The 16014-nt window shown below is 43.5% G+C and overlaps 1 protein-coding gene across 10 annotated transcripts in view; it reads left to right on the top strand.

The window, feature by feature from the left end:
* The window catches only part of ASAP1 (ArfGAP with SH3 domain, ankyrin repeat and PH domain 1), a 344878-nt gene that overhangs the window by 240693 nt on the left and 88171 nt on the right, over nucleotides 1-16014 (top strand). For all 10 annotated transcript variants that reach the window (XM_032415481.1, XM_032415484.1, XM_032415490.1 and 7 more), the window contains 4 exons: nucleotides 1169-1243; nucleotides 1750-1799; nucleotides 8245-8374; nucleotides 9640-9725. In XM_032415481.1, the coding sequence (XP_032271372.1) occupies nucleotides 1169-1243; nucleotides 1750-1799; nucleotides 8245-8374; nucleotides 9640-9725 (341 nt within the window). The remainder of the gene's footprint in view (nucleotides 1-1168; nucleotides 1244-1749; nucleotides 1800-8244; nucleotides 8375-9639; nucleotides 9726-16014) is intronic.

Raw genomic sequence — 16014 nt, 5'->3', positions numbered from 1 at the left:
AGATCCCCCTGGACTTTAAAAATAAACGTGTATTCAGCACTTCCTAGGTGTCCAGAAACCCGCTAGCACTTGTCAGGTGTATTAACTCCTTCACAGCACCGTCTACAGTGGGTGATCGTATCCTCGAGTTATAGATGTGGTTCAGAGGGTCCTCCTCAAAGCCTCAGGTGTCAGCTCAGGTCCTCCCCACTTTCTCCTTCCGCCTCTGATGGCACTTGGGATGTCAAGGTGCGGTAGCGTCCGTTGCGTGCCGTGATCTCCTCTCTCAAGGCAGGAAGTGTTTTACTCACCTTCGCCGCTGGTGTGGTGAGTGTCATAGAACAGGTACTTGGCAAATGACCGATGGACTGGTGGGTGGCTGGCTGGAGTGACAAATGACTACACTCTTACACAGGAGTCAAATTATTTCCTGAATGGGGGAGCCCACCGACCTCTCCAGCTGTAACCTGGTTCTGCAGGTCCCTGCCGTCTCGGTTCCACACAACTAACCCTGATTTCCCCAAAGTGCTAGGAGTCTCCTTGACTCTTTATGACCGTCTTTTGTACCATCTTAAAATCAAGGAGACGCAGGCCACTGCCTTGGAACAGTGAAAACCCTGCACCCTTGCTCTAGATTGTGCTTCCTGAATATCTTGTCTTCTTAATGGATCTGGGCACAGAGAGGATACAGTGAGTAGGACAGTCGAGGCCCCTGCCCTCATTGAGATTATGTTCTGGTGGGGGACAGAGAGTATACATATAAACAAACCAGGTAATTTCAGATAGTGAGAGGCCATAGAAGCATATGGAAAGGAGTGGTACAAGCCGGTTGGGTAGCTCCCTCCTTCCTCTGAGAGAAGCAGTTGAAAAAAAGTCCAGTTAAGGTCAACCATGTCAGTAGGAGAGCGGTGACAGGTCTACAGATGATTCGAGGAATTGTTCACCTAGGAGCACGCATGCTGCCGTGTGGTCATTCAGTGCGTGGGTCCCCAGCTCTCTGCCTGCGTGCTGGAGGGGACGCTCGTCTTGCCACCCAACCTCGGCGTGGCCCTCGGGGTCCGTGAGCTGGTGCACGAAAGCCCTTACACAGAGCCTGGTGCGTGCAGGATGCTCAGTCAACAGTAGCTGATTTTATTATTCTATATGCACTTCTCTTTTAACCGTCTCCCCTCTTTGCTTTGCTTTCCAGCTCCAGGGTCTGAGCCACAATGTGATCTTCACCTTGGACTCCTTGTTAAAAGGAGACCTGAAAGGAGTCAAAGGAGTAAGTGTTCAGAAATTTGATTTTCACTTTAACTGGAAAGGATTGATTTCTTTTTTTAAGATCATAGTGGTACTTGTATTTGAAAGGCACTCTGAATATTTTTAGCATAAAAAAAGTACTAGGAAAATGATCATTGGAAAAGATGTGCCACTTCACATCGTGTTATTGACTGAAGAGTAAGATGAGGCACTTTCCTGAGTATCGGTGAGGGCCTCCGTGGGTGCAGGTAGTCTGCGCTGAGTCTTGGCCACATCGGTGGTGACCCCCGGGCCCAGCCTCTCCTGGGCGCCAGGTCCTGCTTCACGGGTGCCCCCGGGAAGCTCGCCCTTCGGGCCTGCGCAGGCTTCTCGCGGGTGATGCGTGCTCTGCGGTGCGTCAGAGTGTCTGTGTCAGGCTTCACGCGTCCTGTAAAGGAAAGCACTTCTGCTGAGATGTTCTTTCAGAATTATTTGTTTGCCTTTAAGCAAAAATAAATTCAATCTCAGTTTCATTTTCTCTTTCCTAAGGATCTCAAGAAGCCATTTGACAAAGCTTGGAAAGATTATGAGACAAAGTTGTAAGTAGCTTTTTGTTTGTTTTTTATAGTCTTGAATTTCTTTAGAAACCGTTAACTGGAAGACTCCTCTCTTCTGGACACCAGCTTGTGTGGTACATCCTTGTAAGGGCTCAGGGTTTGGCTGTGCTGACTGAGAAGGGGCGACTCGTCTCCTGCCTCGGCGTCTGGAGTGAGGTGTGCGGTCACCGCCGAGTGTTCCAGCGCTCATGGCTCCTGCTGCTAGCTGCCAGGCTGCAGATCTGACTGTTGCAGCCTTTCTTTAATTATAGTTAGCCCATAACTGTAGACTATTGGCATTCCCACCTGTAATTAGGAAATAATGCCAGGGCCTGCACGCAGTGTTCCTGTGTGCGTAACCCCCTCACGGTGGCCTCACTGTCTGTGTCTGGTTCGGGGGACTGAAGCCCGGAGAGGCTGAGGAGATTGCAGAAGGTCAGAAAGCTAGATAGGCGATGGCGGGTCGGCCTGCTGGGGTTATTGCGGGAATTACGGAGATGATGCACGTGAGATGTGTGGTACAGGCCTGGCTCGTCTTCATCTGCATGGATCATACCACCTTCCTTTGTTTTTTTGGTTTTTTTTTTTTAAGATTTTAATTATTTGAGAGAGAGAGAGCATGAGCAGGAGGGGCAGAGGGAGAGGGAGAGGGAGAAGCAGACTCCCCACTGAGCAGGGAGCCCTCTACAGGGCTCTATCCCAGGACCCTGAGATCATGACCTAAGCCCAAGGCAGCTGCCTAACTGAGCCACGCAGGCGCCCCTCCCTTCCTTCGTTATTACTACTTGGAGACATCCGTACTACCAGGAGGTGGAGTGGGAGGAGAAATAGATTTTAAAGCACTTAATAAATATCTTGGCTGTGAACTTGGATAGCAAAAAACATAAGAGATTTATAAAAGCCATTTCCGTCGACAGCAATAAGAGCAGAATGAAAACACAAACAAAAAAACAAATTCAGGATTAAATTTGTTTTTTTGCCAAACTACTTCTGTAAATGTTTATGTGAGCAGTGCATTGCTGGAGACTTGCTGCCTTAGGAATACTTTTATGCATTGACAGTTATAAATGAAGCTGAGAACAAAAAAGTTTCTTAAAATGGTCGGTGATGTAAATGAATACTGTGGGCCACCCTGTCATCCTGTCTTTCTGTATGAATGCTCGTACTTGTGAGCTAAGTCCAGCCCTGCCCAGAGGCAGCTGCATGCACTGGGCTGGGGATAGAACTAAGTACATACCAAAGGGGCAGGAGTCCACAAAAGGGAGAATAAAACCTTTGCTCTAGGCTTGTGGAGTAGATCTCTTTTGTAGGACATGGAAATAAAACAAGACACAATATGTGCTCTGTCAACTAATATACCACCAATATTGGGTGGTATAACCGTATTTTTTAAATCTTTGTGTTAGTGGAAGAGCTTGAAGTACCTGCTGGTCAGTATTATGAATATCATGGAACATAAACCGTTCTCAGACGATCCAGGTGCCCTTCGTGGTACTTTCCTCAGCTGTATTCGAACGTGTCTGGATGTTCACTAGTCTGTATTGTCCTCCAGCATCTGACCTCAGTGAGCACAGTGACCACATCGTCCTTGTGTTTGGTGCTAATCTCCCAGGGCCTCACAGAGCCTTGGGTACATAGCTAGTGCATAGGGAATAGTTTCTGAAAGAATGAAAGAATTATCCACATCTGGAAATGTATACCAGAAATCGTGAGTTCAGTGGGTCCTGATTTTAGGATTTCACTGGAAAGATTTGTATTTTTCTTTTTTAATAAATCCCTGGCAACAGATTATTTTCCAGGGGCACCTGGGTGGCTCAGTCTGTTAAGCGTCTGCCTTCGGCTCAGGTCATGATCCCAGGATGCTGGGATCGAGCCCCGCATTGGGCTCCCTGCTCAGTGGGAAGCCTGCTTCTCCCTCTCCCACTCCCCCCTGCTTGTGTTCCCTCTCTCGCTGTGTCTCTCTCTGTCAAATAAATAAGTAAAAAATCTTTAAAAAAAAATTATTTTCCTAAGATAGGTTTCTTCCTCACTGTATAGTGGTATAGGAAGTAAAAAAGAAAACAAGTATTTGATTATTTGATGTGACAGGACTCATTTGATTATGAATTACAGAAAACAAAACAATATACCCCCCCCCCAAAAAAAGAAGAAGAAGTTAATTTATTTGCTGTGAGAACCGAGGGGGCTGGTCTGGGGTCTTTCTTTAGACCCCAGGAGGCAGTGGGCCATCATTGTTAAGACCACAGACTGGGGAATCAGAGACCGTGGGAGGATCTGGGTGGTGCCACTTACCAGTTTTAGGACTTTGAGCCAAGGTACTTAAGTTTGATGGTCCTCACCTATAAAAGAGTAGAAAAATTACCTACTTCTCAAGGCTTCTGTGAGGACAAGACAACGTAATATGTTAAAGTAGTTGCCCCTGCTGTCTGGCATACAGTTGGCCCTCAGTCATAGTTTCCAGCAAGTTTTTTAATGATCAAATAATATTTGGTCAAAACGATACCCATACATCAAACATTAAATAGTCCTTGCATCGGTTGAGACTTATTCTGACTGCGTAGAGTAGAAGCCCCGATAACAGTGGCTTCGACAAGAGTTTATCAAGAGGACGTACAGCTTCCAGGGCAAAGCGGGCACCCAGCACACCCATCAGCCGTAACGCCGTACAGACGTGTGTGCTGCTGAGGAACGGGAGAGGGAGTCTGAAGGAGGCAGTGGGCGTGCTTCTCGTGGGAGGCCACAGCGGTCCCCGGCCCAGCCCTCCTGTCCCGCTGCTTCCTGTCCTGTTCCCCCCGCTACTGCTCCCCGGCTTGTCTGTCTCTGTTCCGCCGTGATCTCTTGCTGCTTCTTCCTGCTTCACCGGATGTGCTGGTGCACATGAGGGCTCAGCTCTCGTGCACAACCACCCCCATCACGTCCCCACCCCCACCCTGCTCATCCAGTGTGGTTCATGCAACAATCATTGGATAAACCAGTTGACAGTGTTTGAACTTCTGTGAGTGCAGATGTTCGGTGCCCGCCGAATGGTGTGTTATAATGGATTTCCGTTCTTACGGCACCATTTTTTGCTTTTCCTTAATGAAATAATTGCCTCATTTCTTCATTTGTTGGTTCTATTTGAAAATTTTGTGAACTTTTGTTATCTGTTCCAACCGATGTGCAACACCTATTAATAACGTTTCTGTTTAGAAAATACACTCTACGCGTTGTAACAATGAATATATATGGATTATCATTAGGTTCTCTGGCAGTCCCTTCTTTTCTTCCTGGAGGATTCTTGCAGAGCTCTTCAGATCTGCAGCTGCCGTCCTGGGCTGCCCCTCCGTGGGGGCTCTCCTGCCCCCTCTTCCCTGGCATAGTCCCATATTTCACTGGCACGCTACCTCCAGTCGTTTGCAGGGAACAGCTCTAAAGGAGGGAGATTTTTCAGATTTTGGCATGTCCAGAAATATCTTCATTCTGCCATCACACAGAATGAGACTTTGGCTGAATGTAAAATACTAATTTTATAACCATATTCACTTGAACTATTGACGGCATTTCTCCACCGTTTTCTTATTTCCAGTGTTTGCTAATGAAAAAAAATCTGATGCGTCTTTGATTCTCATATCTCTGTGTGGGGCATGTGGGGCTTGGGGAAGGAAGTTCATTTATTTTCAGTTAGAAAATGTTAGTCTTTTGGGGCACCTGGGTGGCTCAGGCAGTTAAGCATCCGACTCTTGATTTCGGCTCAGGTCATGATCTCAGGGTCGTGGGATCAAGCCCATGTCAGGCTCCATGGTCAGCAGGGTGTCTGCTTGAAGATTCTCCCTCTCCCTCTGCCCCTTCCCCTGCTCGCTCCCTCTCTCTCTCTCTCTCTCAAATAAATCTTTAAACAGAAAAAAAGATGTTAGTCTTTTTTTTCTTTCAAAGGTTCTACGAAGTTTCTTCATGTGCCGTGGTGCGTGCATTGACCTTCTCTTTGCAATTTTTAGTTCTTCGGTTCTGGAAATGTTTGTCGTCATTCCTCCCGTCTGTTTGTTTGTTTGTTTTCCTAAAATGCCTCACCATATAGTGTTGGACTCCCCAGGTTGTTCTTACAATTTTCCTCTCTTTTTTGTCCTATTTGTCTGTTACGTTTTAGCTTATTTTCAACCTTTTATTCCCACTATTTCAGTTGACTTTTTTATTTGGCTGTCATATTTTCAATTTCCAAAGCCCTTTTTCTCAATTAGTTGGGAGGTTTAGGTGGTCTTTTTATAGTTTCTTGTTGTTTCATAGATTTATTATATTATATTATTATATATAATATAATATAATATATTATAAATACAGTTTATTCCACAGTATTTTAGCTCTCTGAGGATTTGATTATATTTTATAAAATATTTTTTTTCTTACTGCCTTTGGTTACCTCACCACCACCCCCAACTTGTTATTTTGATCTCTTGCTTTCATTTTGGAGGCTTTCCTAAATTATCTTACCATCCTTCACTGCCCATTCATATTTGAGAGCAAAGCATCCAAAAGTTGATGAAAAGCTCATACATGTCAGCAGGGCCTGTCAAGAATGCAGTGAGCTGCCTTTTTAGGTTTTAGGATGTCGAGACAGCTTTTCTTCTTCTTCTTCTTCCTTTTTTTTTTTTTTTTTTTGAGAGAGAAAGAGTATGGGGAGGGGCAGAGGGAGAGAGAATCCCAAGCAGACTCCCTGCCTCCCTGCTGAGTTCAGAGCCTGACCCGGGGCTCGATCCCAGGACTCTGTGATCACAACCTGAGCCAAAATCAAGAGTCAGATGCCCAACCAACTGAGATGCCCAGGTGCCCCAAGACAGCTTTCTTATCAGGAGCATTCTAAATGTCAGTATCCAGAGGTGTGTCTTCGGGCACCATTCAGCCCCCTGAGCCCCCGTCTGGTGATCGTATGTAATGGCATCTGGACACAACAAAGGCCAGGGAGGCAGGGAGCCCTATTGTTCGGGGTACGCGCTTTCTCTTCTCTGTGTAGACCTGCTTGTCCAAATATTTGCTGAATTCTCTCATCCATTTTTGTCTTCAGTTCTTGTGTTTGGGAGATTATATTGTTTATGATTTTTGTATCATATTAGTGGGATTATGGAAGGAAGAAGAAATGAAGACATGTGGTCAAGTCACCACATTAACCCAGGAGTCTACTGCTATGACGTTGTGCCTGCTCCTCACGTTTCTTCTCAGATGTCTTCAGCTTTCTGCTTCTCTCCCACCCACACCAGTGGAGAGAGCTGAGGCTTACTCTCTATCTGTTTTCACACCTACTTGATGGCCAACGTGGCATGATAAGATATGGCATTATGGTGTTAGAGGAATCCCAACCACATTTATAGTAGATTTTCCAATGGGTTGATTTTCTACCGTGTTTGTATATAGATAAGGATATTGGCTTTCTTTGGGGTTTGATTCCCCACCACTACAATTTAAAAGAAGACTTGAAGGCTAAGTCAGTTCATCTTTGCATTCACAACTAAAACACTCTTTTTGAAATTGGAAGTCTGTTTTCAAGTTAGATGGACTTTCAGAAAGAGGGTGGTAACCATTGGTGTTACTGCCAGAGTACCATCTATCATAGCCAAGCATTAGCCTCAGGTTGCGTTGGTTTAATATGGGCCCTCCTTTATAATTGCCTGCTTCCTTCTTGGCCCCTTCCTCACTGAAGAACATTTCATAGGAGTCCAGATTATAGATTGGGACTTCTCCCATCCTTATTTTGTACAATCCAATACCAGATGGTTGAATGATTAAAATGTGTTAGGGGGATATGGAAATCGCCCAGGTTTAGAGGAATATTGGAAATTACCTTTGACTACTTTTTGTGCATGTCCATTGTGCACTTTGATTGTCTTGAAATAATTCTCAGACTAATCATATGTTGGTAATCAAGATATGCCTCCGGTCTCCAACTTTCTGATTCTTTTTCATCCTAAAGTACTTGACCCAAGAAAAAGTCAACTGTCAAGATTTCTTCATGCCAACCAGAATGTGAGAGAATTTGTAAGAATTTATCCATGTGGGGGCACCTGGGTGGCACAGTTGGTTAGGTTAAGCGTCTTACTCTTGGTTTCACCTCAGGTTGTGATCTCAAGGTCATGAGATCGAGCTTTGTGTCGGGCTCCGCGCTCAGCGCGGAGACTCCTTAGGACTCTCTCTCCCCTCTTCATGCACTCACTCTCTCTTTCTCTCTCTCTCCTCTCTAAAATAAATAAATAAATCTTTAAAGAATTCATCCATGTGTAAGATCAGAGTTAAAATGTAAGAGGTTTCCTAGGTGAAAATCTGTACGGTGTGTTCTCTTGCATTCTTACTTTGGTCAATATTACCAACTTATGTAAGAGTTCCTGCCTCTTACTACTCTCGTAATTAAGAAACAATCAGTGGCTCTCGTTAAAGGAAAGACGTGAATTTTTTTTTTTAATGATGGCATCTGCTTTAATTACAGTACAAAAATTGAGAAGGAGAAAAGAGAGCATGCAAAGCAGCACGGGATGATCCGCACAGAGATCACGGGAGCTGAGATCGCAGAGGAGATGGAGAAGGAACGGCGCCTCTTTCAGCTGCAAATGTGCGAAGTAAGAACAGCTTTTACAAGCATTTGCCCAGAGTTTCCTTAACTGTGATCTTTCCTGCTAGTCAGGAGTTTTTATGCTTAAATGCAGGCTGTTTGATTATTAGAGGAGGGGACTGTTGCTTAAGGGTTCTCATCTCCATTTTTCTCCAAGCCTTTTGGGATCCGCCATTTCACTGTTGTCTCATATTTTGAGCCTTGGTCCTGTGGGGCTCTTTATGCCAAAACAGGATTCTTTGGTGAGAACTTTAATGTTGCTTGTGAGTGAGTGTGAAAAAAAATGTTTGGTGAGGAGTAACACTGGTGAATATGAAGTCTTCCTGGTACAGGTTTAGAGCATGTTTTTTGTTTTTTTAACCACGTGTCCAGTTTGAATGAAAGCTTAAGTAAAGTAGTCATTAAGAAAGCCTGAGTTCATGAAAGAAATGTAGTGAAAGCATGCTCCCTTGGACTTAAAGCAGTGGTTCTCAAACTGGGTTCCCAGTGAACACTGGCACTCCCTGACCTGGTGTTCTGCTCATTCTGATGCTAATTGTGTCATAGAGTTCCTTTTACAGTTCTCCAAAAATATTAAAGTGGATAGAATTTTCTTAATTTTAAATTAAGTTTTTCTTTTTTAAATGTTCTTTTTTCCCCCTCCTCATACTTCTAGCTTCTTCTCAAACCTATCTGCTCATAAACACTTCTTCATAATAAAACAAGTGAAAAAGAAGCAAACAATATCAACAGAAAATCTTGACCACTAGTAAAAACCAGACCTGGTAGTGTTAGTTAACTGCATAAATTAATAATGGGTTATTTTAATTTTTATTCTTTCGTGGTTTTTTTAATCCTTTCATTCTTGAGTACCAAAAATTCTTTCTAAAAGTTTTGCTATCTGATGGCATATGCCTCAAGAGAATGCTATTTTACTTGTTTTCTGCAAAGAACAGTTAACTGTCTTTCAGGTTTTGACCATGTGAACTCTAAGTTTGAGATCCACTGCACCAGGGGGAAATAATCAGTTATTCTAGAATGTTTTGCTATGTTTGATTTCTGTTTGTCTTGTAAACTAATCTTGAGCATTTATAAAACGCTAACACTCTAATCATTTCGTTTGTACACTTGTGACTGCCAAATCAGCATTTCCTGAATTAAACTCACACTGTCTGAAGGCAACCAAGGTTCAGTAACTTGTGCAGATTCATGATTGGTGTTCTACCCCCCAAACCCATGACTGGAAAACCCTATCTGTACTGAGCAACATACAATTTTGTTTTATTTCCACAGTATCTCATTAAAGTTAATGAAATCAAGACCAAAAAGGGTGTGGATCTGCTGCAGAATCTTATAAAGTATTATCACGCACAGTGCAAGTAAGTAGAATATCGTGATCATGATTATTAGCCCAGGGAAGACCCCCTTCACTTCTTTGGTTTTCTTAATTCTTTCTTTCTGGTTTTCATTTGGTCACTCTATATAGTGTGATACTAGAACCTTCCAAAGCCACATGATAAGAAATGGTATTATCTTCCATCTTTGTTGTTTTCTGTAAATAAGTAACTCAAATCAGTGCAAGTATGTGGCTACTCAAAAATGCTGTCTTACTTATGAATCCTAAAGGTGGCCTTGACAGTCTGTGAAGCTCTCGTTACAAATAATGCAACCCTGTCATGACAGAGGCCTTCCCAAGTGACTCTCACGCCCTCCTCCCTTACTTGGCATTTACCTATTATCAGGTCATTTGTTCCATGTATACCTACTTGGAATTGTTTTTCTTTGTCACCTAAATTAGGTGAAATTATATACTTGGGGCACTAAGAATACTTTGACTTTATACTTCGATTTCTACGTAACTGGTGGTACGTCCACTGTTTATACCAGCACCATTTGTGCTTATTAACATTGCATTTTTATTATGCTTGAGATTCTGAGGCATTACATTTGCTTATTTACTTCTTGCTTAATTACTGGATTAGCTTTCATGGGTTTTCTGGTAGAGTTTTTATGTGAAAACATACCCATTATTAAAATTTTTAATGTTCTATCTAAGAAGATCTTTGTAATTGAGACATTTGAGGAGGTCAGCATTAATATTGTGGGACACACAGAACGCACGAGTCAGACAGAAAGATGGGTTCAGACCTTTGCTGTGCAGCCAGGTGACTATGTGATCTTCATCAGGTTCCTCTTTAAACCTCAGTACCCTCATCTGTCAAGTGGGGTTAAGGTTAGTAGATGTGAGAATTAAATGAGATAATGCATATGGAGCCTAGCCCCATGCCGGCTACATTGTGTGTATTTGCAGCTCTGAGGATTCCAAGTGGCACTTGACATCATTCATTCATACATGTATTGTACAGAATTGTTCCAGGAGAAGCTTTTAATGATCAAATTGTTATTTACATAGATCTGATTTGTTAACTTTTTCCTTCTTTTCCAAGTAAATTCCACCTTGTATAAATATGTTTCACATACAAAAAATAATACACTGAAGTGGAAACAGTTGCACATTTATAAGATAAAGTTTGCCTGTGAAAGCCTCATACTGAAGACCTGGTCTAACCTTTGGCTTCATAGCTTAGTGGGGTACATAGGAAACTTTGAAAGGTGTCGTGGTAGTCCGTAATTTTAGTTTCGGGTGGAATTTTTCATCTTTCATCAATTTCAGTTTTCCTAGAAACATCATTGCTTTGAAACCTCTACAGAAATAAGTGAAACTTCTCAGTCTACTCCATTACAACACTTGGCAGCAAATCTGATTTTACCTGATTTTAGAAATCTCTCCCCCCCCCCTTTTGAGTAAGCTCTACGCCCAATGTGGGGCTCAAACTCACAACCCTGAGACCAAGAGGAGTTGAATGCTTCACCAACTGAGCCAGCCAGGCACCCCTAGAAATCTTCTGATCTCACATTCCCTTAGCCTACAAAAAAGGTTTTAACTTCCACAAACATTAGTTTTCCAAAATGTCCGATGTCTTATAAACTATACAGATCTTAACCTTTGCTCCTAAAGGTGAAAAGAAGAGCAACTCTGACCTGGATAGCTAATGCATCCTCCATTCTTTCATTCCCTGCTTTTTCACTTTCCAAAAATATTAATCTCCTGACAAAGGCCGGTAGCTCTGGGGTAGGAAGATGAAACAAGACTCTGCCCTCAGGAGCTAATTCTCTGGTACTGGAAGTAAGTTGGGTCATTCGTCATCACAGTGGGCCTAGGAAGTAATTGCTAATATGGGCATCAGGAGAAGGAGAGACTCATCCAGGCAGACTGAGGAGGGCTCGACAGAGGTGGTGGCAGTCGGCATTAGACTTGGGGGATGGCTAGCATCTGGCCATTGGAATCTAGTAGAATAGTCTCTCCAGGGAGCAGAGAGATCAGCAGAAGGAAACCCCACACAGTAAAAACCTCCTTGTGGGGAGAGGTATTCACAAACATGGTTATAATGGGGTTCTGCCCCTGGTTGAACCTCAAGAATTCCCACCTAGCAAGAAGCCGGGGTAGTATTCTTTCAGGGAGACTCATTCTTTCTTACTTCAGGCAATCCCTCAAAAACCCTTAATAAACTTGTGAAGTCTCTGTACCTATTTCAGAAAGAGAAGGGGGCGCCTGGGTGGCTCAGTCGGTTAAGTGCCTGCCTTCAGCTCAGGTCATGATCCCAGGGTCTTGGGATGGAGTCCCGCGTCGGGCTCCCTGCTCAGCGGGGAGCCTGCTTCTCCCCTTCCCACTGTCTGCCGCTTCCTCTGCTTGTGCACTCATGCTCTCTCTCTGTCAAATAAATAAATAAAATCTTCTAAAAAAGAGAGAGATTTCATATCCTAAGTACTTACTCCAGTTCTCCAAATGATTTTCAGTACAAAGTCAGGGGGCGCCCAAGAGTCCGTTTGCTCCAGTAATACCATATATAGTCCCAGCATCTCAGCAGGGATATCGCTACTACAATGGAACAATACAGGGAGCAGAAGAGAAGAGCTTTTGACTTTCTATTACCCTTTCCAACTCACCCACACCAAATGCTTGTCACTTTCAGACTTGAACATTGTGGGGAACATGCTGCTTTCAGAACAAATATAATATCCTACTGCTCACCCACTCCTTTTCCACCTAGCAAATGTCATTATGATCTGCAGGATCACGAGCACTTACAAACATTACTATGTTATCCTTAATTTTAAAATAATAATAGCTAACATTTATCAAGAGCAATCAGGAAATTGTAGCTCCGGAAGGATGAGTAACCTGCCCAAAGGCACATTCACTCATTCAGTAGATGCTCGATAAACATGTCAAATGAACAAAGCAAAAGAAACCAAAGGAGAAAAATAGATAAGTTGGACTTCAAATTTCAAAAAGGTTTTGTGAGTGAAAGGACATTATTAAGAAAGCGAAAAGACAACCCACAGAATGGGAGGGAAATATTTGCAAATCATTTATCTGATAAGGGTCTGGTATCCAGAATATGTAAAGAACTCCTACAACTCAACAACAAAAAGATAATCCAGTTTAAAAGTGAGCAAAGAATTTGAATAGCCATTTCTGCGGAAAAGATACACAATGGCCGAAAACACAAGAAACAAGCCTCAACGTCGTTAGTCATTGAGGAAAATACAAACCAAAACCACAATGAGATACCACTTTGCCCCCACTAGGATGGCAGAATTTAAAAAAAAAACAGCAACAACGAAATGGAAACTAGTTCTTGGCAAGAATGTAGAGAAATTGGAACCCGCAACACATTGCTGAGAGAAATATAAGTTGGTGCAACTATTTTGGAAGACCCCTTGGCAGTACTGAAAAAGTTAAGCCTAGAATTACATGGCCTTGCAATCCCACTCCTAGGTATATACCCAAGAGGACTGAGGATTGAAAACAGGTATTTAAGCAAAAATGTGTTCATACATATTTATAGCCTCATTATTCATAAGAGCCAGAGTGTAGAAACACCCAAATATCCATCATGTGATGAACAAAATATGGTAGCGCAGTGCAGTGGAATACTATTGGGCTGTAGGACTGCTGATTACCCCATGAGCTGGACCATGTCGCTCAGAGGCTCCTTACTCCCTCCCCTGTCCTTGGAATGTGGGTTCTGCTTTCCTTTCCCACTCCCAGAGGCTGCCCCAAGGACGTGGCCTTGAGATGGTGATGTGGCGGTGAGAACACCTGCAGGTGTATACATGACCAAGCACAGTTGGGGCTTCTTTATAAACTTCAGAGATTTGGAGGGCAGGTGCCAGGGATCCAGTCATATAGCTGCCGCCCAAGACAACACTCAGTGTCAGCTCCCTTTGCTGTTATGAAAACTGCCACCTGCCCACCTGGAGGGGCCCGCCACTTTCTCAGGTCTTTTCCTGCCCTCTGTTTACAGTGGCCAGTTTCAGATCACACCCAAGAAGCTCCCAGGAGGGTTACAAATCCTTATACATGCTGCAACGGGATCAACATCTAAAACATTATTCTAAGTGAAAGAAGCCCGACGTGGAAGGCCCCATATTGTATGATTCCATTTAAATGAAATGCCCGGGCACCTGGGTGGCTCAGTCGTTAAGCGTCTGCCTTCGGCTCAGGTCATGATCCCGGGGTCCCGGGATCGAGTCCCACATCGGGCTCCCTGCTCAGCGGGAAGCCTGCTTCTCCCTCTCCCACTCCCCCTGCTTGTGTTCCTGCTCTCGCTGTGTCTCTCTCTGTCAAATAAGTAAAATCTTTAAAAAAAAAAATAAATAAATAAATAAATGAAATGCCCAAAAAGGCAAGTCCACTGAGACAGAAAGCATTGTTTGCTAGGGCAAGGGAGGAACTGGGAACCATTGCTAACAGGTGCAGGCTTTCTTCTTGGGGTGACAGCCATGTTCTGGAATTAGATAGTGGGGACAGTTGCACCACATTGTGATATACTAAACACCACTGAATTGTATGCTTTGAAATGGTGAATTTTACATTACATGAATTTTTTTTAAGATTTTTTATTTTTTATTTGACACAGAGAGAGTACAAACGGGGAGCGGCAGGCAGAGGGAGAGGGAGAAGCAAGCTCCCTGCTCAGCAGGGAGCCCGATGCGGGGCTCGATCCCAGGACCCCAGGATCATGACCTGAGCCAAAGGCAGACACATAACCGTCTGAGCCACTCAGGCGCCTCCACATTACATGAATTTTATTTCAATTTTTTTTCATGCCGAAAACAGCAACAAAACAAAAACAAAGATCTATGCCCTCATAAAACTTATATGTAGAAGGTGACAGAACTAAGTCTTGCACGCAGGTCTCTGTAACTCCAGAGTGCATGCTCTTAATATGTCAGAAATCTGAATTTGGTTGAGCCTGGACTTGGGCCTGGACATCCCTATTTTTAAGACTCTCTCTATATCACTCTCAGCTGGCTCTTTGACCTGAACTGTTGAAATAGATTTGCAGTTAATTAGTACTTACACTAATTAACTCCTGTCCCTTTAAGTTTCTTAACTACCACAGGACACACGTAGAGAAAATTTTCTAGGAGAAAATGTCACCCTGGTTAGCTGGAAATCAGCACCTGAAGCTTGGAAGTAAGCTTTCAAGAGGGGTTGGTGGTTGATGTGTTAAGAAATCACTTCATTTTTCTTAATTTGTTTTATACTTTGATTTGTTTTAAAGAACCATACTCTGTGATACTACAAGGGCATCCTAACTTTTGAAGATAATACTGTGCTCCCGGAGCATTTCAGCCTTTGGCCAAATAGCCCCTCTTTCTAAGCCAAGCAGAATACGTGATTGGGGTAGCAGGGAGATCCTGCTGTCTCTCTTTCTTTGAAATTAAATTGAAAGCAAAGAGAACATAGTATCCCTTTCCCATCATTGTTTGGACGGAGTAAGAGGGGAAGTACATAGCAACTTTCTCAGGTTAGAGAAGACTGTGCCTCCCTCTGAGGAGGGTGTGTGTGTTCTCCCTGGTGGACGGGTGACTGTGCTCACACTCACGAGCCTGCACTCGGCAGCTGTGGATGTGTCACAGACTGTCAGGATAAACATGGGGGGCCTTCTGCCTATCGCTTGGCAGCTTACATTTTTCTGGCACTCTGGGTCATTAAAATATGGTCGTTTTTCTTTCAAGCTGCTTTTTTAGAAAGCGAAGTCAATGCAGCTGTGTCTCTAAGGTCAGAAATAATGAGGCTCATTTTGCTGGCCTGTGGCCATTGTGTATTGAACTGCTTCTCTGTGCCTGGCATTTAAGAACATTCTCAAAGTGCTCACAAGAACTCCCCACGGTACATGGGATCATCTCCGTTTCCTGCATAAGGACACGGAGGTGCAGGGATTCGGAGATTATGCTCTTACTCAGCGGGAGAGCCAGGATTTGGACCCAGATCAGCCTGATGTGTTTAACTACCTGTGCTCCAGAGCTGGGAATGCTTACACTCAAATCCCAGCTCCTCACTGAATGACTGGATGACCCCCAGTAAACGACTGGACCTCGCTGGCCCTCAGTTACCTTGTCTGGTACAGGTTAATAATAACTATCTATTTTGTTGGCTTCTAATGGAGACTTAAGAAAAGGGATACTTAATTGTGCATAATAGTGAGTGGCACAGAATAAATAGTTACATGCCAGTTGTCATTATTATTATTACTGTTAATCATCATCTATTTTCCAAAGATCTCATTATATTTCAGTAATGTACAGAGAAGG

This window comes from Phoca vitulina, unplaced genomic scaffold, assembly GCF_004348235.1.
Source record: "Phoca vitulina isolate PV1807 unplaced genomic scaffold, GSC_HSeal_1.0 scaffold18, whole genome shotgun sequence".
Classification (NCBI taxonomy): domain Eukaryota; kingdom Metazoa; phylum Chordata; class Mammalia; order Carnivora; family Phocidae; genus Phoca; species Phoca vitulina.
Note: the sequence above shows the minus strand (reverse complement) of the source record. Positions and strands in the feature narration are given on the sequence as shown.